Below are 26,169 nucleotides of genomic sequence, written 5' to 3' on the forward strand. Positions count from 1 at the left end.
CACCTTGCGGGAACCAGCCGAGCGGAGAAAGACCTAAAGCCTGACAATCTCTACTTCAAGGTAGGCAGTGTCAGGGAAAGTCAGTGAGCTAGCCCCGGACCACCGCCGCAGTGTGGGACATAAAGCCGGCAATTAACGGAACCCACAAACGGACTCCTGCACAAGCACTTAAAAGTACTGTAAACATTTACTAATTTACTTCCTTTTTTTCACAGGTGTTTGCATACATTTAATTCAACATAATTAGCGCTCTCAATTTTAACAGGTGTTTTCATACAATTAATTCAACATAACTAGCGCTCCTTATTCTTTTTTATATAATAATTGTGTCACCCTTATAGGAAGCTGCTTTTTAATCATCCAAGCGCAGGGTTAATTTTTAATCTGTACTGTACTAGAGGTCATATTCTGTTGGGGTAAGGGGCCTGAAGTATACTGTAAAACACTCAGGAAGATGTTTTTGCAGTTACAGCTATTAGCTATTGTGAGGCTTGCTATGTTTATCAGTAAGTGATCTAAATTTATGACTGGTTCAGACACTGACTTTAATCTGCTTTAGTATGTAGTTACTGTCCTGCTGCTATTTTGTTGTGTTCATAGATGTTACAACGTTGTCAGCAATCCGAATGGCGTTGGGATTCCGGCGTCACTATTCTGACTGCTGGAATCCCTACCGTCGGTATCCTGATCGGTTCCCGTTACACCCTTTTGTTACACAGCAGAGTAAGAAGTGGATTTGTGCATAAGAAGCCTGCAATGTCTTAAAATATTTTATGTTGCTTTTATAGCTGTTTCTTTTTGCTACTGTAAATGTTATTTGCAATGCACTAATCCGGGATATCTGTGCTTGGCCACATGTGAATTTTTATACAGTAACTATCCATATTGATTTACTTAGGTTTCAGCAATAGTATATGGATATCTGGTCTGATAATCCACTAGGACTGGTTTGACTATCAGAAGAACTGCCTTGAATGCCAATGCAAAAAAGACTAAAGACAGCCATACACTGTGCAACTATTGGTCTGACTAGCCAATAATTGGGTAATGATTAAAGTGTATGGATGCGGCCGAGCACCAATTATCGCTCTGTTGAGCATGAGAAATCTTACAGCATGCCGTACAGATGCATTATTGGTGTTAGGATCTGACAGTAGATATACAGGACTCCCCATCAAACAGACAGATCAGTCATGTGTCAGAAAGATGATCTTCCTGTATGACGGGAGTTTTATCTCAATCTATTACCAACATAATCAAAATAATTTAAAAAACATACTTCTTTAGTCATTTTGGATAGGTTGATTTTGTTTTGTGAGGAGATATATAAATCTAATGATATTCTCAATAGATTCTCTGTCTTCTCAAGGAAAAACACAAGGTATCATTTATGTGGGTACTGTACAGATAATTACCAATGTTGTTGGAATCCCAGAAGTGCAAAAAAAGGCTGAGCAATAAAGGGGTTAATAAGCCTTGAAGGTGGATAGGGTCTGGGGAGCTGAGGGGAGGGAGCATAACCAGATTTGGACCAATCTGGGGGCCCAAAATGGTGAAGTCACTCAGCGGCACCGCGCCATTCCGCACCTTCCATTTACACAGGGCTACAGTATTCACAAAGGCGCGTGACTGCACATTTAAAACAGAGAAATGGAATCATAAAATCCATCCTTAATGTCTTTGATATGTAGTTAAGGACAACGCAGGATTTGTTTTGGGACTACTGTGTACAATGAGAGCACACAAAGGTGCTCACTTTTTTTTTAAACCGCTGTTGTGAGCACTTGTACACTCAGGTATAATATTACACACACTATAAACTAAAACAACCAGATAATAAGAACACAGAGAAAATCTATATTAACTTGCTAGAATCTATATAGGGATGTGAGTATAGCTTTTCATGAATCATTTGTAGTATAGATATTGACTTTACAGCAGATAAAAAAAACAAGGGTAAGGTCCTACATATTGCAGTTCAGATGTATTCTCTACTAGACCATGCAGAACAAATGAAATTGTTCATGATATCATCACAGAACTACGGGCCACTGTCAGACGAAAACCTTAGAGTTCCCGGAGCAGTAAGAGATGCAATGTGGTATGAAGTCCAGAAATTGTTAAAGTTGGAGGTAATTGAAGAGTCTTGTAGCCAGTGGTCAAGTCCCACTGTCTGTGTCCCTAAACTAGATGGTTCAGTACACTTTGGCAATGTCTGAATAGTCAATTGAGTATCTAAACTTGATGTACTCTATACATTATGTCTAGAGCAGATTAATTAACTGAAAGTAATACAGTGGCTCTTTGGGGTATTGGAAAATGTCCTTTTATCAGAAAAAAAGAAATCTCTAATTGTAACCTCAGATGGCAGCAATACATAGGGGAGAGGAACGGGGTGTGGAAGCTATGTGGCTTCCAGCTCCTACTCCACACAAGGTCTTTGTTGTCTCCTGGATAAGAAAGGGTCTAATGCTAGAGCTATTGCAAAAGTGGAAGCGATAATAAAGGGAGAGAGCCTGAATGTGAGGTTTGCAGGAGAGAGCGGAGTTTAGGACAACTCTTCAACAGCATAAACAGAAGGAGAGTTGGGGGGGGCTTGAAACGATGATTCTTAGTCATATTAAGCTTAAGAAAATAGAGATGACATTGGACTGGAGTCCATAAGAGCTGATGAGCTACCGTAGGGAAGAAGCATAAAGAGAGAAAAGAAGAGAACCTTGATGGATAGCAACAGGAAGCAGGAAATGGGGAGAGGTAGATTTATGAGAAGAGATATTGGTGAGAGTAGTATGAGGACAGCCAGGAGAAGCCGCGGCTGCAGCCCCTGAGCTGACCACCTAGTGCTTATGGGGGGGCGTAAAGCACATATAAACATACATGTAGCGAAGGGTAGCGAAGAGATGCTGGGGTTTGGAGGACTGAGATGAGTTAAAGGTTTTGAAATAAGATTGTTTGCAAAGTGATAAAGTGGTGTTACAGGGGGAGAACATGAATATGAAGTGGACAAAGTCCAGATGGGCAGAGGATTTCCTCCAGTGTCGCTCTGTTGTTCTGGAACACATTTGCAGGTATCTGGTGCATGCCACTGTTGAGGCATACATTGGAATGGTTATTAGTGACAGTTGGGGTAAAATAATTCAGGACAACTTACAGTGCTATTGTAGAGGGGGGAATTACATGGCTAAGGTAGGAGAAAGTGGTAAGAGGGACCAAAACTGAGCTGAGTAAGGAGGAGAAATCATCTTGAATTGCCTCAAGGTTACATTTGGTGATGGTAACCTTGGGTGGAAGAGGTGGGGAAAGGGTGAAGGACAGGTTAAAGGTAAGAAGATTGTGGTCAAAGAGAGGGAATGGGAATTGATGAAATTAGAGATATCACATTGGTGAGTGTAGACCGGATAAAGGAATGGGAAGTCAAGAGGACCTCTTGTTACAGTCTTCTCATGGACTAGTAATGAAAACAGTTCAACTACAGTGTGACAGACAAGTAACCACTTATTATTCAGGGATAATTCTGGTCTACTACTCGGGTGTCTATGAGGCTTCACCCATAATTTCACATCTCCAATATCTTCTTATTCTGTTTAGTATTAATCTCACATGGACATCCTGCCAATCCAAAAAAGCAACCAGAGCTACAAGAGCCATTAGCTTACAGCAACTATAATCTCTTGTAAAATGATAGTGTTGTACATACAGGGCGGAATTTTTTAAGTAGAAATGCTCATTATTGCTGCTTCTCTACTCATGCTATACTTTCTGTGGTTGCAGGACCAGCACTGGAAGAGTACACACTGCGCTAACATCACTCAGACTACACAACTCCTACAGAGTGCCAATGGGCTTCAGCTAAATTTATACATAACCAAGAGGATGGAAAGAAAACCAAACTGCACTGAGAGCCCATCCTTGGGATCTGAAAAAGAGCCCCTGACTTGTAGAGCCCGGTCAGAATGCAAAAAGGATGGCCAGCTGTCGAGGAACTGCAAACCCTCCCTACGTTTGTCTGAAGAGCTTAACAAGGTTCACCCCAGTCCAGGAGAGAGGGCAGACTTGGGGCATATGTCCAATAAGTACTTAGCTGTTCAGAGTCCTGATGCCCCCTGCAATGGCACCAGAAACGGCATAGATGATGGTTCAGCCCCTACCCTCACTGCCATCCCTTCCTGCGGGTCAGAAGTGCAGCATTTGCAGACAGATCTAGGGGAGAGAGAGACTTGGAGCAAAAAAATAGACTTTCTCCTATCTGTTATTGGTTATGCAGTGGACCTGGGCAATGTGTGGCGGTTTCCTTATATCTGTTACCAGAACGGAGGAGGTCAGTATTCTTTTTCATTAGTGCCTATGTTGTAAACATTGTGAATAATAAGATCATAATAAGGTATCAATAAAGAAAGTCGGATATTACTTTTCTCATAGAATAACATATATTTTTTTTTTAAATAGAGTGTTTTTATTCGAAAAAGGATCAGTAATAAAGACATATCATTAAACATGAGAAATCAGGTAGTACAGGATAAGCATTACAACAGTTTAGAGCACGTGTTAACCCCAGGTACAGGATACAGTACATCACATGTACACTTGCTCCCGTATTGTTACCAAGCTCACGATGCAAGGAAGAACTAATGTCCGTGAACAGTTTATAGAACACATAATAGACATTTTTAATTTTTCTCCCCAATTATTTAGCAGTAACAACTCCACCTAGTAGACCGTAACATAGCCTACATAAACTCCTAAAACACTAATAAAAAAATAAAAAACAGAAAAAAGAAAAGGAAGAGAAAGAAAAAACAACAAGAGGCAGTAATACGATAAAATAAAATAAAATGTGAGGTGTATAGAGTGGCGAGTAATATCACAGCCTGGTATTGCATGAACCCATAACGCACACTGCTATCATGGCGCAATGCTTCTCATAGCGCAAGGGCGGGGGAGGAGTATACAGAATTAATCCAAGGGGACCATATTTTCTCATATTTAGACATGGCATTATTTTTCATGTATATATAGCGGTCTTTAAGGAGAGTGTCATTGACCAGAGCCTTAAATGCCGATATAGAAGGGCAACGTGTGGCCATCCATGTCCGTGTGATGCACACTTTGGCTAGGGCACAAATACTACGAGCATAAAGGCCTTCCCACTTGGACCCCGAGGCAGGACCCCCATTCCCAGTATACAAAATCTCGGAGTCAACACATTCCCAGGCATCTCCGTGTGTTCCAGAATCGACCCCAGACCAAAACACCTGAATGGAAGGACACTCCCACACCAGGTGCCAAAAGGATCCCCCAGCGGTCCTGCATTTAGGGCAGATAGCTGCATTGCCAGCCCCAAACCTGGTCAATCGAGCCGGTGTCATATAGGATCTATGCAAGATAAAGAGCTGTATTTGTTGAAATCGGTCACCACACTTGGGTATTCCAGGGCAAGCTCCCAATCCTCCTCGCCAATGGGGCCCAAATCACCCTCCCAGCGCCCACGGAGTCCCGAAAGAGGGTCTGCGTGAAGTGTTTTTAATAGGTACAAGTAGGTAAAAGAAATCACCTTAACCCGTCCCAGCGAGCTTAAAAAGGTCTTTATGGGGCGAGTCCGGAATTGTGATTGCAGGGCATGTCGGAGCTGCAGGAACCTAAAAAAGTAAGAATTAGGTAAACCTAATTCCTCTTTTAATTGCTGAAATGACTTCAATGTACCATCACTGTATAATTGGGATATGGAGACTATGGAGTATGGAACCCACACCACCCCGCCCTCAAGAGCTCCGAGCTCAGGTAAAGAAGGAGAGTGCCAGAGGGGAGTGTCCGGGTCCAATCCATCAAACCCGAGCAGGCTTTTCAAAGCCGGCCATATCTTCATGGCCTGGAAGACAATAGGGGGAGAATAGCGAGAAACATTCCCACTCAACAAAACCTGCACCGGAGAGAGGCCCGGTTAGTAGCACTGGATAAACGCCCATTGTAAAGTGCCGGTATCCCCGCCCTGTATCCAGGAGCCAAGGTGTGATAACTGAGACGCATAATAGTACATTTGGAAATTGGGAAGGGCTAGACTTCCATCATCTTTTAGCCTAGTGAGGGTGTTCAGCTTTATCCTAGGCCGTTTGCTGGCCCAGATCAGGGATGACAATATACTGTTTCATTTCCTAAAGAACGCCGGGAAGATATGTACCAGGGATTGTAAAACAATATATAATAGCTTGGGCAGAATTATAATTTTAATGAGACTAACCCTGCCAGTCACTGTCAGTGGAAGCTTACACCACGCTCTCGACTTGCGTATAATCAGTTGCGTCAGTGGGTCTAGATTCAGGGGTATGAAATCAGAAGGGTCAATTGTAACATGAATTCCAAGATATTTAAATTGATCTGTCCAGCATAGCGGCAAGGAGAGCTTCGGAATCTGGGGAGGAGAGCCAATGACGGGCATAATAAATGACTTGGGCCAGTTGATGCGGAGACCAGAAAAGCCGCAGAATTCCTCAATGACCTGCAGCAAGACAGGCATAGCCACAGCATAATCACGTAGGAACAGCAGCAGGTCGTCCGCATAAAGGGCAATTTTGTCTACACAAGGGCCCGTAGCAATTCCCTCAATGTCCGTGCCTGTCCTAATCAGGCAGGCTAGAGGCTCTATGGCTATAGCAAATAGGGCGGGGGAGAGGGGGCATCCCTGTCTAGTACCCCGAGACAGGGTAAAGGAAGATGAAATGTAACCATTTACCAAGATCCTGGCATACGGAGTCTGATATAGCAGTCTGATCCACTGTATGAAATTAGGGCCAAAGCCCATGCATTTCATGACTCCCCACAGGTAGGACCATTCAACGCTATCGAACGCCTTAGCAGCGTCCAATGAGACCACGACCGAGTCCGAGGGGAAGGCATATGGAACCTGTAGAATGGTATACAACCTACGCAAATTAATAGACGTGGACATGCCCGGCATAAAGCCGGACTGATCCTGATGTATTATGGACTTAATAACCGAGTTCAGCCGGACCGCCAGAATTTTTGCCAGGATCTTAGCATCAGTGGGGATAAGGGAGATCGGCCTATAGGACTCCAAGAGTCTGGGGTCCTTGCCGGGCTTCGGTAGCACTATAATAACAGCCTCGGACATTGAGGGAGGTAGCTGATTAGTAGTAAACGTGTCCATAAACATATTAAGTAACTTAGGGCCAAAGAACTCTATATGCGTTTTACACAGCTCAGCAGGGATGCCATCACAACCCAGAGACTTACCACTGGGGGACAAACCCACTGCCGCGGTCACCTCCTCCAAAGTCAGAGGTGCCTCCAGAAAATTGCAAGCCTCAGAGGAGAGTCTGGAGAGGGGTACACTACACTACACTAAGTCTGCCGCGGAGCACGCCAGTCGAGACTCATACAGATCTCTGTAATACGAAAGGAACAGCTGTGCAATATCTGGGGTGTTGTCTACAATGGAGCCATCAGGACCAGACATCTGCACAACCGTAGACCCAGGCCGGTCGTAGTGCACTAAATGGGCCAACAAACTTCCCGGTCTATACGCTTGCATGTACAAATTAGTGGCCCGAAACAAAAGGGAGCGCGCGTTTTTATCTGGCCATGCCGCCTGAGCCGTCAGCCATTGCGATTTAAGTGCAGAGGTGCCCTCTGCCAAATAACGGATCTCGAGGCCCCTAAACTCGGATTCAAGTGATCTCTCCCTCTCCCTGCTTGACAATTTGTGCGCAGCAATTTTACCAATCAGCGTACCACGTAAAAAAGCTTTAAATGAGTCCCAGATGACAGGAGCCGGGGCCGAGCCCACATTGTCCGCGAAAAAGCCCTCCCACTTAGTTGTCAGGTCCGAACAGTCGCCCAACTGAGCTAACCAGGATGGGTGTAACTTCCAATACGACTGTCCCCTCTGGCACTCCACCTCCAGGGACATCAGCAAGGGTGAATGGTCAGACACCCCCTGCGCCTCATAGTGAACATCTAAAATTCTGGGTAGAAGCTCAGGCAAGACCAGGGCCAGGTCGATTCTGGAAAATGAGCCATGTGTACCGGAGAAGCACGAGAACTGCCTAAGTGTAGGATGTCGAACCCTCCATGCATCCACCCACTGCACATTACTCAAAAAGTCTGCAAATTTAGACGGGGTACCCCCTACCCCGGGAGCCAAAGGGGACCTACACCTATCCAGGGAGACGTCCAACACATTATTAAAGTCCCCCAAGCAAATAACAGGGGTATGAGGGGAAGAGGCAGTAAATGAGGTGGCTTTCCGCAAAACATCGTATGAGAAAGGTGGAGGGATATATACTGATAGCAGGAAAAAATTACGAGAATTCAATTTGCATTCTAGAAACACAAACCTACCATAAGGGTCAGTATTTACCGTAAGCAATTCAAACTGGACAGTTCTTTTTATCATGATTGACACCCCTCGGGAAAAGGAGGAGTGAGAGGAATGATATGCCCATCCCACCCAAGGCCTGCGGAGCAACAGCAGTCTATTTCCCTCTAAATGAGTCTCACTCAAACAAACAATGTCCGGGTCGTATTTCTTAATCATTTTAAGTACCAGGGATCGCTTTACTTTATTATTGATACCCCGGACATTCCACGCCAGAAATTTTAAGGCAGGCATGGTGTCCATGTGGTCATCAGGGACACATCACATAAACACCTCGCAGGGTGGATAAAGGACCCCATAATCAAAATTGTCTGCGCCCCCACCCGCCCACATAAAGCGTTATCCCGGAGACAGTGCCATCCGCAGACCTCGGGCCACAAGCCAAGTCCGCCAAAACAACACATCAGCACCTCACTTAAAAAAAACCCAGAAATATAGAAAACAATAAACTGAAGAAAGAACAACAGTGACCACATAGAAACAAAAAATTCCCGGATACCAACCCCCCTCCCTGTATACCTTCCCAAACAGTGGCATACACATATCCCTAACAAAACCCAACCCTGGAGATCCAAGTGCCTACGGCAAACTAATGCGTAGCATAAAGACCTAAAGTCCCAGTGCAAAAGGAAATCCTAAGTGTATATAACACTACGCAACAAAGTCCAGAACCACCAAAACAAGACATACAGTATACTTGCATGCTGCAGGCCCATGTAGGAGGGAGAACAGGATATCAGACCGGAGCAAGTTGACGGATGCCTGGAGCATATCTGTCCAGCCAGGCCGCCGCCTCCCGTGGAGAACTGAAGAACTTGGTTTCCCCGTCCGCCACCACCCGCAATCTAGAGGGAAACAACATCGAATAGGGAAGATTCAAGTCGCGAAGACGCCGCTTGATAGGCAGGAACTGGGCCCGGTCTTTCTGGACGTCCGCTGCAAAGTCTGGGAACGCCGACACCCGAACACCATTCCGAAGCAGGGGGCCCTTTGTGCGGCCCAGGCGTAACACAGAGTCCCGGTCGTTGTAGTGCAAAAATTTGGCGATGAAAGTTTGTGGTGGAGCGCCTGGAGGTAAAGGCCGGAAAGGTACTCTGTGGGCCGCTCCACCGCAAACTGGGAGGTGAAGAATTCTGCACCATACGCCTCCTTGAGCCATGACTCCAAGAAATCCTCAGGATGTGCCCCCTCTTCCCTTTCAGGCAGACCCACAAACCGCACTTTGTTTCTATGGAGGCGCCCCTCCATATCTAGAAGCTTGGTTTGCATTGTTGAGACTTGCTGACAGACTGCAGACACGGATTTCTTAAGGGGGCCACAGAGATCCTCCAGATTGGAAACCCACGTCTCGGCCTCACCCACTCTCTCCCGGATACGTTGGACATCCTGACGTAATAAAGATCGCACTGCACCTTCTCCATTTTGTCCGACAAGCGTTGTACGCTAGCCGCTATAGCCTCCAGTACCTGCTGAATAGATGGAGCGGAGGGCTGTATAGCCGTGCCCAAGTCGGCCCCGGCCGGGGGATCAGGGCGGGTAGGAGGGGACGATTTAGGAGATGACTGCACCGGCTGGGTGGTAGACTGGCGGGCAAACTTCTCCAACTTGACCGCAGCTGTACGTTGACCGTCTTTCACCATATTAGTGAAGCTGAAACCACCAACCAGGTACAACACGGATCCAATCGGGCTCAGTTGGCACGCAGGTCCCAAGTATTCAGTGTCAGAGGGCCCAACAGTGAGCGAGCAATGTAGTATGAAATATGCCCCAAAACAGCCAGTGGTAAATCAGGAGAGGTGAGCCAGGAGGACCCAGGGGTGCATAAAAGGACAATGGACAGAGGCAGTTTATGAGGGAGCAGGGCAGCGCGCCCACAGATACTCCAATCAGCCCCACAATCCCCCCTGAGTCACAGTGTAGTGTAATATGGGAGAGAGCAGAGGGAGCTGCCTCCAAAATGGCCACCGGGCCCACAGCCTCCCCTCGCCCCCCACAAATTAGAAAGCCCAGGCACCAGGGGATAACTGCAGAGGTGTTTTACCGGGTGCAGGGGGGTGCCGCGTCCTCCAGGCAGCGTGTATTGGCCAGTCTTTGCCGTGGGGGCGTCACCAAATTGAGGCCGGGGATGCTCCTGCGGCCTAGGCCGGAAGTGCGGGCGGCGGCCGGCGCGGCCAGAAGACGCTCCCAGGAGGCAGCCAAAGGATGCCCGCTGCTGCCCCAAGGACTAAGTAGGCAGTGTGCGCGGGTGTACAGCTCCGGAAAGGGGGCCAGGAGGAATGTAGGATTAATAGCCCTGCTGCCTACCCGGATGCCGCCGTGGCCACGCCCCATAGAATAACATATTTAATGTTACTGTATTCAGATGAGCCTACCTGAAAAAATAGTTTATAGTCATAACGGTTTATCTGATCGCACTAGCTAGACAAGCAATATGCAGCTTATTGTTATAAATATATTATATATTGTTCCTTAGCATGTTACAATATGTCCATAACATAAAGTATATGTTGTGTATTAATTACAATTCTTTGCAAAGATGAAATCTTCTAATAAAATAGTGCAATTAAGAAGTGTAAAAGAAAGTTTCACAAACAGTGGCAGCGCGCTGACTACCTTGTGCAGAGAGGGAGCCGCATAAACGCATATAAACATACATGTAAAGATGTGCAGTGCCTTTCTAAAGTATTCACTCCCCTTTGCATTTTTCATGTTTTGTTGCCTCACAACCTGGAATTAAATTGAATTGTTTGAAGGTTTGCATCATTTCATTCACAGAACATGGCTACAACTTTGAAGATGTTTTTTTTTTATTGTGAAGCAGACAACAAATAGGAAAAAATAACAGAACACTTCAGCGTGCACCCCCCTAAAGTCAGTACTTTGTAGAGCCACTGTGTGCAGTAATTACAGCTGCAAGTCGCTTTGGATAAGTCTCTATGAGCTTGCCACATCTTGCCACTGGGATTTGCGCCCATTCCTTAAGGCAAAACTGCTCCAGCTCCTTCATGTTGGATGGTTTCCACTTGTGAACAGCAATCTGCAAGTCTGACCACAGATTTTCAATTAGATTGCGACCTGGGCTTTGACTAGGCCATTCCAACACATTTAAATGTTTCCCCTTAAACCACTCGAGTGTTGCTTTAGCAGTATGCTTCGGGTCATTGTCCTGCTGGAAGGTGAACCTCCGTCCCAGTCTCAAATCACAGGCAGACTGAAACAGGTTTTGTTAAGGATATCCCTGTATTTAGCACCATACATCTTTCCCTCGACTCAAAACAATTTCCCAGTCCCTGCTGTTGAAAAACATACCCACACCATGATGCTGCCACCATCATGTTTCACTGTGGGGATGGGGTTCTTGGGGTGATGGGATGTGTTGAATTTGCGGCACACATAGCATTTTCGTTAAATTTTAGTCTCATCTGACCAGAGCACCTTCCTCCATACATATGGGGAGTCGTCCACATGCCTTTTGACAAACTCAAAAGAAACGTGCCTTCCTATTTTTAACATAATGGCTTTTTTTCTGGCCACTCTTCCATAAATCCCAGCTCTATGGAGTGTACGGCTTATTGTGGTCACATTCACAGATACACCAGTCTCTGCTGTGGAACTCTGCAGCTCCTACAGGGTTACCTTTGGTCTCTGTGCTGCCTTTCTGATTAATGCCCTCCTTGCCCGGTCTGTGAGTTTTGGTGGCCGTCCCTCTCTTGGCAGGTTTGTTGTGGTTTGTTGTGGTACCATGATTTCACCTCACCATCCTGCAGGACTCACTGGAGACGGACGACCTCCCCTGCCAGCCGCTAGCGCTGTTATTAAACATCTCAGCGCTTGAGGGGTACCACTTAAAACAGCCCTCTGTGGGTGCGCCTAATGTGTGGGAGTCATGGGATGACCGCCCCTCTCGCCCTTCCCTTAATCCGGCCTCGTGGAGAAATAAAATTACTTGGCTTCATACACAGAGACATAATGGCACACGCAGTAGGTATGCTGGATCTGATCCTGGCAGTAAAGTAATAATGTAAGCTAACACTTTACTTTTCACTCTTTGCCAGGATGGCTGTTAATGGAGCCCCTATCTCAGCTAGAGGGTTTTGGTACATTGCCCAAAAGGAGCATCTGTTATTTATACGAATATTGGCCTGTGAAATGTATATGGTTGAGAAGGCATCCAGTTATAAATGATCCCATTAGAAAGCAAACAGATAAACAAAAACACTTGGTTATTTTTTTTCCATCAAATTATGTTTTCTATGAGAGCCCCAGCCATGGGAAACCAGGGGAGAAGACAGATAAACTCTGATACATGGTCCCTTACTTCTTCAGGAATAACTGTGTTAAAGAGTGATTTAAAACATGAACTCTGCACATACTGTAATGCAGGGGTTCTCAGACTCGGTCCTCAGGACCCCACACAGTTCATGTTTTCCAGAGACAGTTCATGTACAATGTGACAGTTGGTGATACACAGTGCACCTGCTGGGTGACCTGGAAAATGTGAATTGTGTGGGGTCTTGAGGACAGAGGGGCAGATGTATTAACGTGTAGAAGGCATAAGGAAGTGATAAACCAGTGATATGTGCAAGGTGATAAAGGCACCAGCCAATCAGATCCTAACTGTTAATTTACATATTGAAACTGATTGGCTGGTGCCTTTATCACCTTGCACATATCACTGGTTTATCACTTCCTTATGCCTTCTACAGGTGAATACATCTGCCCCAGAGTTTGAGAGCATCTGCTCTAAGACATAGTACATAGATCCATTAATATTCTTTCCCCATGTACTATGTTTTAGAGGAGGGGTTCTCACCTGCAGGTTTGATGTGGTACTGCAGAAGTCTACTTACTTCCAGCTCTCCTCTATTGACCGAGTTTAGCTAATTAATATACTATTTGTATAAATGTGCAATGCAGAGAAACGGTCTTATTATTTATAAACAATCAAGTGACTGCTGTTATTCAAAGTCGACTAGGAAGATGCAGGCAGTTGAAATTTGTTGAAATGGCCAAGTGTATGCTCTCAGATATTGTGGGTGTAATTCCAAATGCAGATGAATCTTGCGAGTTTTACTGGGAATGCACCGCGTCCAACATATGCAATTTAGAGCATTATGACTTAGCAGTATCTCAGTCGCTTTACTGGGTGGCAATGGAGTATTCTGTGGGTGTGTAGACATTGTTGGGGGGCTGTTCTAAGGTGATTGTTTGAAGAGATCAGTTGGAATAAAGTCTGCTGATATGGATTCTGGCTGCCCTTGCAAGAGGAATGCTGTGGGTGGTGCACTCTTTTACAGATGCAGCTGGCTGCGGAAAGGGGGGGTTAGGGTTGTGGGGGGGGGGGTAGCCTACTTACCTTCCAGGTGTCGGGATCCTGTGCGTCGGGTTGCCGTTGTCGGAATTCTGACTGCCGGCATCCCAAGCACCAGGATCCCGATGCCATCCCATGCAAAGCTATCCCTTTAGAATCCAACCTTTGAAATTGCAGTGATAATACTTATTGGATGTAGAAATGAACCATAAACTTCCTCATTGGTCGCGTTCATCTGTGTATTGCTCTTTAGAATGTAAGCTCTTGTGAGCAGGGCCCTCTCTTCTCATGTTTGTTATGTAATTATGCATTTTGCAGGTTCTAATTTTGTCTGTATGTGTCTATATTGCTCACTGTATACCCATGTAATCCTGTATGTTGTTTGCCTTTATACAATGATACAGAATTCTTGTGGCGCTGAAGAAATAAAAGATAATAATATTTACAGTGCTTGAAAAATAATTAAAAACCACGTTACAGCCTTCAGTGGGATCCTACTAAATCTGGGAATCCTCCAGCTAAACTGGTTCGCAGTCTTAGGCTTCACAATCTGAGCTGTATCACTATAACAGGAAAACAGAAGCGAGTGTCCCCTTGTCACTCTGTGAGCCAATTACAATCTGTACAGCATAGAACTGGAGTCTCTAGTGGATAGAAAAATAACCTTCTCATAAATTCAACCAGCCCTGTACTCAGGGGTTAAAGTGTGTGGGGGAAGGGGGGTGGAATGAGGTGGAGCTGAGTTCCACCACTTGTAATAGTAGGGGGAACTATTTCCGCCACCTCCATTGCCCTGCACAGTAATTCCAACATATAATTCCTATGTCAATTGATGATGCAGGCGATGCTAGTGTTGCTGATAAGCTGCATTATGTGTATAAGCGGCACTACTGTGGTCCTTATGTGTAAGGTGCACTAGAATTGTGGGCATTATGTGTAAGGGGCACCACTACAGTGGGAATTGTGTATAAGGGGCACTACTGTGGGCATTGCATATAAGGGGCACTACTGAGTGGCATAACATGTATAAAGGGTAACATTGTGTAACGCAATGTGATTAAAGGGCACTAGTAATCGATTTAACCATAATAAGTGTTTTGTTCATACGTTTGTAAATCCAGTCATCAGGACACAGACATGTGAGTTCACTGCTGTGCTGTTTATTCCCTCACCAACTCCAGGCACACTGCACACTGGACCACCCACTTCCCAGCATCGCCCTGGTCCCAGGGACCATCACTGATGATTCAGGCTTACACAGATCAGTAAGGGAGTGTCTACAAATATTCTAATACATTAACATCACATCCTCTTTTCTTCAAAGATAAGTCCTGCACGCCTCAATGCAACAATTAACAACGTCATATTAAGAACATCATCTAACACGTTTCAATGAGTCTCTCAGGTCTGCGTATTTCCCTTTTGGGTCTTTCATACACAGTCTGTGTTTCATCGACCATGTTGGACCTTTCTAGAATCGTGGTTTGTTCACCATTATCAGGATCATCATACATGTCAGATGAAGGGTATTCTTCAGTCATGTTGTCTTCATTATGGTTAGGTTGAGATCTTAAATCCACCCGATTTCTTCTTACTTCCGTTCCACGCTCTGTACGTATAGTATAAGATCTTGGTGCTACTTGTGCTTGCACAATACCTTTCTGCACCAAAATACCTTTCTCGGGATCTCTGAGACAGACTTGGTCACCTGATTTTAGATCAGAAAAGCTTTTTGCTCGCCTGTCATGGAACAGTTTCTGTTTCGCCTGTTGACGTTCCTTACTCAGTCTGACCAACGCTGAGTTATGTGTATTAAGCAGTTCATCATGTATCGGGAGATTTGCTCTAATCGTCCTTCCCATCAGCATTTGTGCAGGAGAAAGTCCATTCTGTAAAGGTGTACTGCGGTAGATTAAAAGACTTTTGTAGAAATCTTCTTTACCTTCTTGAGCTTTTTTCATGAGACTCTTTACAGTTTTTACTGAACTTTCCACCAACCCATTTGAGCGTGGATAGTGGGGACTTGACGTAGTATGGACAAATTCCCACTCATCAGCAAATTGTCTAAATTCAGCACTGGAAAACTGAGGACCAGTCAGTGAACACTTCCATAGGAACACCATGCCTTGCAAAGATTGACTTCATGCAATCGATTATGGCTTTACTAGTAGTTGTATGTAGTGTCTTCACTTCAGGGTAGTTAGAGTAATAATCAGTCACGACAATGTATGTTTTTGCATTAGAATCAAACAAATCTGCGCGAACTTTCTGGCACGGTCTCTCTGGCACTGCGTGAGGACTCAGTACCTCGACTTGTTGTTTCGGTCTATATGTAAGACATAATTCACATGTAGCTGTAGTCTGTGCTATGTCTTGGTTTATTCTTAGCCAATACATAACTTCACGCGCTCTCCGCTTACATTTTTCTTCTCCTAAGTGGCCTTCATGTATCTTGCACAGCATAGTTTTTCTTAGTTGTGCAGGTATGACAAACCTATTGCCTTGTAAATAATACCATCGACAACTGTAAGGTCACTGCGGTACATCCAATAATCATAAATAGACAGCGGGCACGCATGTTTTTCTGCTGGCCAACCTTTCAGAATGATATCTTTCAACGCCTTAATTGTGTCATCTGTCTCAGTTTCTTTCCTAATCTGTTCTGGTCTTGCAAGAGACACTGGTAGAGAAGCTACGATCAAATTAACATAGGCTTCTATCTCTTCATCCATCAGACTTTTGGAACCTTCACTTTTGTCCACAGCACGAGAAAGTGTATCAGCAATTTACATGTATTTGCCGGGACAGTACAGCAAGTGTACATCATATTTCTGTAGTCTAATAAGCATTCGTTGAATTCTCATGGGACAGTCATGTAATGATTTAGTCATGATAGCTATCAATGGCTTGTGGTCAGTTTCCACTGTAAATGTTTGACCATACACAAACTGATGAAATCGCTCACATGCATATGTGATCGCTAGAAGTTCTTTTTCTATCTGAGCATACCTTGTTTCAGCACTTGTCAGTGCTCTTGATGCATAGATTACTGGTTGCCATGTATCCTCATGTTCTTGTAACAGCACTGAGCCTAGGCCAAATTGCGAAGCATCTGCTGAAATTCTTATTCTTTTCGCAGGATCAAAGAATTTTAGCACTGGTTGCTCTGTAATGATCTGTTTCAAGTTTTGCCAACTTTCTTCTTGTTCATGTGACCACATCCACTCGTTATCTTTATACAAAAACCATCTAAGAGAGGCTGTTCGTTCAGAGAGTTGAGAAATAAACTTTCCTAAGTAAGTAATCATTCCTAGGAATCTTCTGACGTCGTCTTTGTTGTTAGGACGTTCCATGTTCACTATGGCTGATATTTTCCTTGGGTCTGGTTTTACACCTTGATCCGAGACCACGTCGCCCATAAAGGTAAGTGTATTCACGCCAAATTCACATTTGTCCTTGTTTAGCTTTAGATACACTTTCTTGACAAGTTCCATTACTTGTCTCAATCTAGAATCATGTTCTTCCTTTGTAGATCCCCAGACAATAATGTCATCCATCATTGTTTCAACACCCGGAATATGTTCAAAAATCATGTGTATCTTTTTGTGATATACTTGTGGAGCAGACAATATTCCATATGGTAGTTGAAGAAATCTGTATCGACCTTCTGGTGTATTAAATGTACAAAGCTTTGAGCTGGCCTCATCTAGCTTCATTTGCCAGAATCCTGAAGACGCGTCCAATTTACTGAACCATTTTTCTCCCGCAAATTGCGACATGATTTCATCTCTGGTTGGTAGTTTGAAATGTTCTCGTTTAATAGCTTTGTTTAAATCTCTGGGGTCTAGACATATTCGGAGTTGTCCATTTTTCTTTTCAACAATTACTAAGGAGCTTACCCATTCAGTAGGCTCATCAACTTTCTGTATCACACCCAAGGCTTCCATGCGATTTAACTCTTGTTTCAGTTTTTCTCTCAGCGCAAACGGCACTTTTCTACAGGGGTGTATCACTGAAGAAACTTGCGTGTCTATATTTATTTTATGCTCTCCAGGCAAACAACCTAGACCTTCAAACAAGTCTCTGTATTCTGTAAACATCGATTTGCAGTCTTCTTCTACTAGTGATGTCACCATAAAAACTTTCTTTAGCAAGCTTAGTTTCTCGCAGGAACTTAATCCTAGAATCGGTTGCACATTTTTATCCACAATCAGTAGAGATGTTTTAAACTGTTGTCCCTTATATTTCAGTGTCACTAAGCATGTACCTTTCACAGGAATTTCCTCCCCAGTGTACCCTGTAACTTTCACTTTGGCTGGGTGAATTTTAGGTTTTACTCTAAAAGTCTTATAGTCTTGAAATGATATTAAATTCACCTGCGCACCAGTATCAAGCTTAAAGGGAATGACAATCTCGTTCACAGTTAAAGGGACAATCCATTCTTTCTTATCTGCACTGCAAAGTTCAATGCAATCCACAAATAATTAATCTGTTTATTTAACAGCATGCACTTTGGTTGTTTTACTTATTATTTTACAGCATTTGGCAAAGTGATTAAGTCTACCACATTTCATGCAGGTTTTACCATAAGCCGGGCACATTTTAGGATTGTGAGCATTTCCACATCTACTACACATTTCCTTATTAGTGTTAGGATCTCCTGCTCTGTGCTGCCACGTCGTCATGGCAACCGGGAGACAAGTGCTAGCGGAGTAACCTGAGCATAGCTGATACTCCGGTTCGGGTCTTTTGCTGTGCAGTGGTTACAGGCTCTGTGCACGGCAGGGGATCCGGTGCTGGTTTTTGTGCTCACAGTCTGTGAGGTCTGAGTGGGGCGTGGACAGCACCTGCTATATAAACCCTCTTCTCAGGTTAGGCAGATGCTGCTGAATCTTTGTTGGTTAGTCAGTTCCTGAAAGCTAGCTAGTACTGTGTAAACTTTGTGGTTGTTTGTTGCTTACTGCAAATAGGCCTTGGGATTTGGTATTACACTCTGCCAATCCAGACCTAGCAGTAAGACTGGAGTCAGTCGTTTAACCTGCTGGGGTTCTTTTGCTACTCTGTGAACCTAGCAAGTTTGCGGCTGTATTCTCAGACTTGCCTGCCAAAATCCTTTCTCACTGTGCAAGGTGTTCAGGTGTCAGTTTAGTGGCAGTAAACTGAACCAGTGCACTGCAAGTGAGGACTAGGATTGTGGAGACTCTCCTTGTGTCTATTATTCCATCTCTGACCAAGGAGTTTACTGCCACACCCGTTGGTAACCCTTTAGGGTTTTGCTGTTGCCCTTAGCAACAGCATTTTGGGTTCTCTACGTATTAAATCACAACATCTCGCTTCTTTCCATCTGAGCATTCCTAATACTAGGGAGACACCCAGTTTCTTAGCCTTTGGGCTTCTCTGTTCACTTTGTGTTTATTTTGTTACCCTATCACCTTCTGTGTATGTAATGTCATATTCCCCAGTCTGTCTGTGAGTTCATTTGTTTTGCATCCCTCTCCGTTCAGACACCAGTACATTCCTGCTGGCACTGGTGTGCATAACATATTCAGCAGCCCAATACTCCTGTTGAAATTTTGTGGGAATATGGAGCATACCCCTCAAAATACTTTGCAACAGGTGGTCGATCAGGTGCAGGTCCTGACTCGACAATTTAATGATTTGTCCATTAAAATGCACACCTCGCAGGCCGCTGGCGTAGCTCCCACAGCAGCAGTACCTTCAGGGGTTAAGGAGCCGAAAGTAAATCTCCCGGATCGTTTTTCTGGAGATCGCTCGCAGTTCTTTTGTTTCAAGGAGAGCTGCAAGCTATATTTCCAACTTAGGCCTCAGTCTTCTGGGTCGGAGATTCAGCGAGTGGGCATAGTGATTTCCTTGCTACAAGGAGACCCACAGGTCTGGGCATATGGGTTGCAGCCTGACTGTCCGTCGCTTAAAAGTGTTGATGCTTTTTTTACGGCACTGGGCATGTTGTATGATGACCCTGACAAGACGGCCTCAGCCGAGCCTCAGATTTCGATCCTTAAGCAAGGGCGAAGGCCAGTTGAGGTTTATTGTACGGTGTTTCGGAGGTTGGCCCATGATACCCAATGGAATGACCCAGCCCTGAGACACCAGTACCGAAGAGGTCTTTCTAACCAGTTAAAAGACCAACTGGTACAATATCCCTTGCCTGATAGCTTGGATCAGCTCATGCAGTTATCCATTCGGGTGGATAGACGGCTGAGAGAGCGCAGGCTTAAAAGGGAGACCGAGGTTTCCTTCTTTCCCAAGGGAACCTCAGACTCTGAGGAATTTTCTGAGGAGCCTATGCAGATTGGGGCTACTCGCCTCTCCTCGCGTGAGAAGACGCGGAGGAGACAGCAGGGGTTATGTTTGTACTGTGGGAATAAAGGTCATGTGGTAGTATCATGCCCAGAAAAGCCGGAAAACTTCAGGGCCTGAGGGTGATGGGAAATATCCTGTCAGGCCAGAAGTCAGAATTTCCCAAGAAGACTTTTATCATTCCGGTGACCTTGAAGATCCTCGGTCAAACTGTCAAGACTGAGGCCTTTGTGGACAGTGGGGCCGACGGGGTTTTTATGGGCCGCCAATTCGCCCTGAAACACTCTGTTCCCTTAGTACCCTTGGCATCGGAAATTGTGATTTGTGGGTTAAACGGGGAACCATTATCCCAGGGTAAAATTACCTCTTGCACTAGCCAGATTTCTTTGTTTATTGGAGCCACACACTCTGAAAAATTGTCCTTTTATGTGACTGTCTGTACTTTTGCCCCATTGGTGTTGGGGTTACCCTGGTTAAGGGCCCACAATCCTCAATTTGACTGGGTCTCTGGGGAGATTCTTAGTTGGGGTACTGATTGTTTCAGGAGTTGCTTGAGCCTTCCAGTCAGGCTTTCGCAGCTAAATTTGCCAGGATTGCCAGGATGTTATGCAGATTTTGCGGACGTGTTCTCCAAAAGAGTTGCAGAGGTACTACCTCCCCATCGCCCCTATGACTGTGCCATTAATTTGTTGCCAAATGCTAAGCTTCCCAAGAGCAGGTTGTACTCCCTGTCACGTCCTGAGACTCGGGCTATGGCAGAGTACATTCAGGAGAACTTGGCTAAGGGATTTATCAGACCTTCACAGTCTCCAGTTGGGTCGGGGTTCTTCTTCGTGGGTAAAAAGGACGGTTCGTTGCGACCCTGCATCGACTTCAGGGAATTGAACCGTATCACGATTAAAAACTCATACCCACTGCCTCTCATTTCGGTCTTGTTTGACCAGCTTCGTACTGCCACCATTTTTTCTAAGATTGACCTACGCGGTGCGTACAATCTAATCCGAATAAGAGAGGGGGATGAATGGAAGACTGCCTTTAATACCCACTCAGGGCATTATGAATATTTGGTGATGCCTTTTGGGCTCTGTAATGCCCCGGCAGTCTTCCAGGACTTCATGAACGATGTGCTCAGGGAATATTTGGATAGATTCTTAGTTGTATACTTAGATGACATCCTAATCTTCTCCCATTCCCTGGAGGAACATCGAAGCATGTACGCTTAGTCCTCCAGAAACTCAGAGACCACCGGCTTGGGGCGAAGCTGGAGAAGTGCGAATTTGAAGTTCAGCAAATCGCATTTCTAGGATATATTATCTCCCCAGAAGGTTTCCAAATGGAGGGTTCCAAGGTACAGGCAGTCCTGGATTGGGTGCAGCCCACTAGTTTGAAGGCGCTTCAGCGTTTTCTGGGCTTTGCGAATTTTTATAGACGATTTATCGCTGGATTTTCGTCTATAGTGGCGCCCTTGGTGGCACTCACTAAGAAAGGGGCGGATGTTGCTCACTGGTCTTGTGAGGCCAAAGCGGCTTTTGCCCGTCTCAAAAGGGCATTTGTCTCGGCCAAGGTGCTGCGACACCCAGATCCAGAGCGTCCTTTTGTGGTGGAGGTGGATGCCTCTGAGATGGGTATTGGGGCAGTGCTCTCTAAGATGGAGGTGTCTGATAATCGCCTTCATCCCTGTGCTTACTTTTCCCGTAAATTTTCGCCTGCCGAGATGAATTATGACGTGGGTAACCGGGAATTGTTGGCTATTAAGGATGCACTCGAGGAGTGGAGACACTGGCTTGAGGGGGCTAAGTTTGTGGTCTCAATTCTCACCGACCATAAGAATTTGGCATATTTAGAGTCAGCGAAGCGCCTCAATGCCAGGCAGGCACGATGGGCTTTGTTTTTTGCTCGCTTTAATTTTTTGATAACATATCGCCCTGGGTTAAAAAACATCAAGGCTGATGCGCTCTCGCTGAGTTTTGCTCCAATCCAGGAGACCACCGAGGAGCCATTGCCCATTGTGTCCCCATCATGTATTAAAGTGGGCATTACCCAGGACCTCTTGTCATTAGTCCTTAGAGCACAGGAGCAGGCTCCTCCAGACCTTCCGGTAGGTCTTTTGTTTGTGCCTCCTAGGTTAAGACAGCGAGTGTTCCTGGAATTCCATGCCAAGAAGTCGGCAGGTCACCCGGGTATTGCCAGAACTCGGGAGTTGCTATCTAGGGCGGTGTGGTGGCCCTCGGTGGCTAGGGATGTGGATCAGTGGGTTCGGGCATGTGACATCTGTGCCCGAAATAAGACTCCTAGAGGGGTTCCTGTTGGCCCATTACATCCACTCTCTATTCCATCTAAGCCATGGACCCACATTTCAATGGATTTTGTGGTGGACTTGCCCAAATCCTCGGGGATGACAGCCATCTGGGTTGTCGTTGACAGGTTTTCGAAGATGGCGCATTTCGTTCCATTGGTTGGGCTGCCATCGGCCAGATGCCTGTCTGAATTATTTATGCTGCATGTTGTGCGCCTCCACGGGTTGCCACTTGATGTGGTCTCTGACCGCGGATCCCAGTTTGTGGCCAAATTCTGGAGGGCATTTTGTTCCGATCTCCAGATTTCTGTCAGCTTGTCGTCAGGCTACCATCCGCAGTCTAATGGGCAGACTGAAAGGGTGAACCAGTCCTTGGAGCAGTTCCTCAGGTGTTATGTCTCCAAGTGTCAGACTGACTGGATTGCTCATCTGTCCATGGTGGAGTTTGCCTATAACAACGCGGCTCACTCTGCTACAGGGATCTCTCCCTTCCTTTGTGTGTATGGGCATCATCCTAAGGCCAATTCTTTTGACCCCCTGGACTCCACGCCTGGTGGTTCCTCTGTGGTTTCGGTCCTTAGAGGTATTTGGAGGAAAGTGAAGAAAGCCCTTGTGTCTGTGTCATTAGTGACCAAAAGGGTTTTTGATAAGCGGAAAAGACCCTGCAGCTTCAAATTAGGAGACTTCGTCTGGTTGTCTACCAAGAATTTGAAGTTGAGACAGCCATCTCATAAGTTAGGCCCCCGGTTCATCGGTCCTTATGAGATCACTAGGGTTATCAATCCGGTGGCATTTCAGTTAGATCTACCCCGTTCTTTGGGTATCAATAAAACATTTCATTGTTCCCTTTTAAAACGGGCGATTAGTAATCCTTCTTCCAGTGGTAGACCTTCCCCTCTTCTGATACGTGGCCAGAGGGAGTTTGTTGTTGAAAGGATTCTTGACTCCAAGATGGTTCGGGGTCGGCTGTCATTTTTGGTGCACTGGAAGGGGTATGGCCCGGAGGAGCGGTCGTGGGTGCGCAGTTGTGATCTTCATGCTCCCAGACTGTTACGCTCTTTCTTCTCGCAGTTCCCCGATAAACCCGGTGGTAGGGGTTCTTTGACCCCTCGTCAGAGGGGGGGTACTGTTAGGGTCTCCTGCTCTGTGCTGCCACGTCGTCATGGCAACCGGGTGACAAGTGCTAGCGGAGTAACCTGAGCATAGCTGATACTCCGGTTCGGGTCTTTTGCTGTGCAGTGGTTACAGGCTCTGTGCACGGCAGGGGATTCGGTGCTGGTTTTTGTGCTCACAGTCTGTGAGGTCTGAGTGGGGCGTGGACAGCACCTGCTATATAAACCCTCTTCTCAGGTTAGGCAGATGCTGCTGAATCTTTGTTGGTTAGTCAGTTCCTGAAAGCTAGCTAGTACTGTGTAAACTTTGTGGTTGTTTGTTGCTTACTGCAAATAGGCCTTGGGATTTGGTATTACACTCTGCCAATCCAGACCTAGCAGTAAGACTGGAGTCAGTCGTTTAACCTGCTGGGGTTCTTTTGCTACTCTGTGAACCTAGCAAGTTTGTGGCTGTATTCTCAGACTTGCCTGCCAAAATCCTTTCTCACTGTGCAAGGTGTTCAGGTGTCAGTTTAGTGGCAGTAAACTGAACCAGTGCACTGCAAGTGAGGACTAGGATTGTGGAGACTCTCCTTGTGTCTATTATTCCATCTCTGACCAAGGAGTTTACTGCCACACCCGTTGGTAACCCTTTAGGGTTTTGCTGTTGCCCTTAGCAACAGCATTTTGGGTTCTCTACGTATTAAATCACAACATCTCGCTTCTTTCCATCTGAGCATTCCTAATACTAGGGAGACACCCAGTTTCTTAGCCTTTGGGCTTCTCTGTTCACTTTGTGTTTATTTTGTTACCCTATCACCTTCTGTGTATGTAATGTCATATTCCCCAGTCTGTCTGTGAGTTCATTTGTTTTGCATCCCTCTCCGTTCAGACACCAGTACATTCCTGCTGGCACTGGTGTGTATAACAATTAGACTGTGGCTTAGACTGCTTCATTCTTGAGAATGGAGGTTTGCATGGCTCTGTTTTCTGCAGTACATGCACATCAGTTTCCTTGTGTAACTTTTTGGCTTGAAATCTAGTTATTTCTGCAGATCTACACATAGTCACTGCCTTTTCTAGTGTTAGGTCTTGCTCTCTCAGCAATCTCTCTCTGAGTCCATTATCAGGTATTCCACAGACAATACGATCTCTAATCAGTTAATCCTTTAAATCACCAAACTCACAGGTTTTACTGAGTGATTGCAGCTCTGTAACATACTGATCAAATCCATCTACAGACTTCTGATCACATGTGAAAAACTTATATCTTTCATATGTCACATTTTTCATTGGCACAAAATAATCTTCAAACTTTTGCATTATAGAGGATAGCACCATATTCTGCCCCTCAGCAAATTGAAAACTATTATAAATGTCCAGCACATCCTCTCCTATCACATGGAGGAAAATGGATGCCTTCGTTTTGTCAGTCTCTGAATCAGCTCCACATGCAGCAAGATATATATTAAACCTTTGCTTAAATCTTTTCCAGTTTTCAGACAAGTTACCAGACATCAGCATGCCGGTTGGAGGAGCTAGTTTATCCATGGTTACTCACTGTTTGAAGATAGGAGCACACGGCAGGCTTTGCAGACACAGAGTATCCCAGCCACAGACTTCTGCAAGATTCTTTCACACTCTGAGAGCACTAGCAGTCCAAGTTAAACTTCTTCTGACACCATGTTTTGTTCATACGTTTGTAAATCCAGTCATCAGGACACAGAGACATGTGAGTTCACTGCTGTGCTGTTTATTCCCTCACCAACTCCAGGCACACTGCACACTAAACCACCCACTTCCCAGCATCCCCCTGGTCCCAGGGACCATCACTGAAGATTCAGGCTTACACAGATCAGTAAGGGAGTGTCTACAAATATTAAGCATTCGACTACACTAACATCACACTAAGGGGCATTACTATGTGGTGTAATATAAATCAGGGACACTACATGCAGTGTCATATGAATAAGATTGTGCTACTGTGTGGTATAATTTGAATTAGGGGTACCATGCTGCTTCTTTGTGAGATCAATGTACTTTTATAAAGTATGGGAAATAGGGCAATATTTTATAGTTTGCAGGGAGGTAGCGAAAACATTAGCACTGGCTCCGCTTAATATGTGTGTGTGTGTGTGTGTGTGTGTGTGTGTGTGTGTGTGTGTGTGTGTGTGTGTGTGTGGTGGTGGTGGTGGTGGGGGGGGGGGGTTTAGGTGGCAGTCTAAATGAGTTCCACCACCTCTACAGGGCCACTTTAAGCACTGCCTGTACCGATTAACACTGAGGCTCTTCCAGGCTTCCCTGGGGTGCTAGTTGCTGGGATTACACTGCTTGTAAAACTGGGGACCCCTGGAGTACCACCCCATTGTTCCTGCTTTTGTATGGTATCAGTGGATACAGTAAATCATGTTATTCCCCAATAACTGCAACAAAAATCATTTAATCAATCAATAAATAAGTAAATAAATAAATAAAGTAACATAAACAAATTATTTTAATAAAGGTTTCTCTAAACCCCTCATTCACCACTATTTTATTTTTTAAACAGCACAATGTTCTTTGTTGAAGGAGTCTCCATTCTTAGCCTAGTCCGATTAGAAGTAAAATAAAAACCATATGAAGCAAACGAGCTGCTTCCTAAGAGTATCTGTTATAAAACTACATATTAGATTTATCCAAACAGGAATCATCGGAGCTGAACCCAATAAGAAGAGGTTTTGTGATGCCAATCACAAGCTGCAAACATGGGTAAACTGTT

At 45.1% G+C, this 26,169-nt stretch overlaps 1 protein-coding gene across 1 annotated transcript in view; it reads left to right on the forward strand.

The window, feature by feature from the left end:
• Positions 1-26,169, forward strand: part of SLC6A4 (solute carrier family 6 member 4) — a 233,532-nt gene that overhangs the window by 45,969 nt on the left and 161,394 nt on the right. Inside the window, exon 2 of the mRNA XM_063955956.1 lies at positions 3,772-4,318. Coding sequence (XP_063812026.1) covers positions 3,874-4,318 — 445 coding nt within the window. The 5' untranslated portion in view covers positions 3,772-3,873. The remainder of the gene's footprint in view (positions 1-3,771; positions 4,319-26,169) is intronic.

Source organism: Pseudophryne corroboree, chromosome 2 (genome assembly GCF_028390025.1).
Source record: "Pseudophryne corroboree isolate aPseCor3 chromosome 2, aPseCor3.hap2, whole genome shotgun sequence".
NCBI lineage: Eukaryota > Metazoa > Chordata > Amphibia > Anura > Myobatrachidae > Pseudophryne > Pseudophryne corroboree.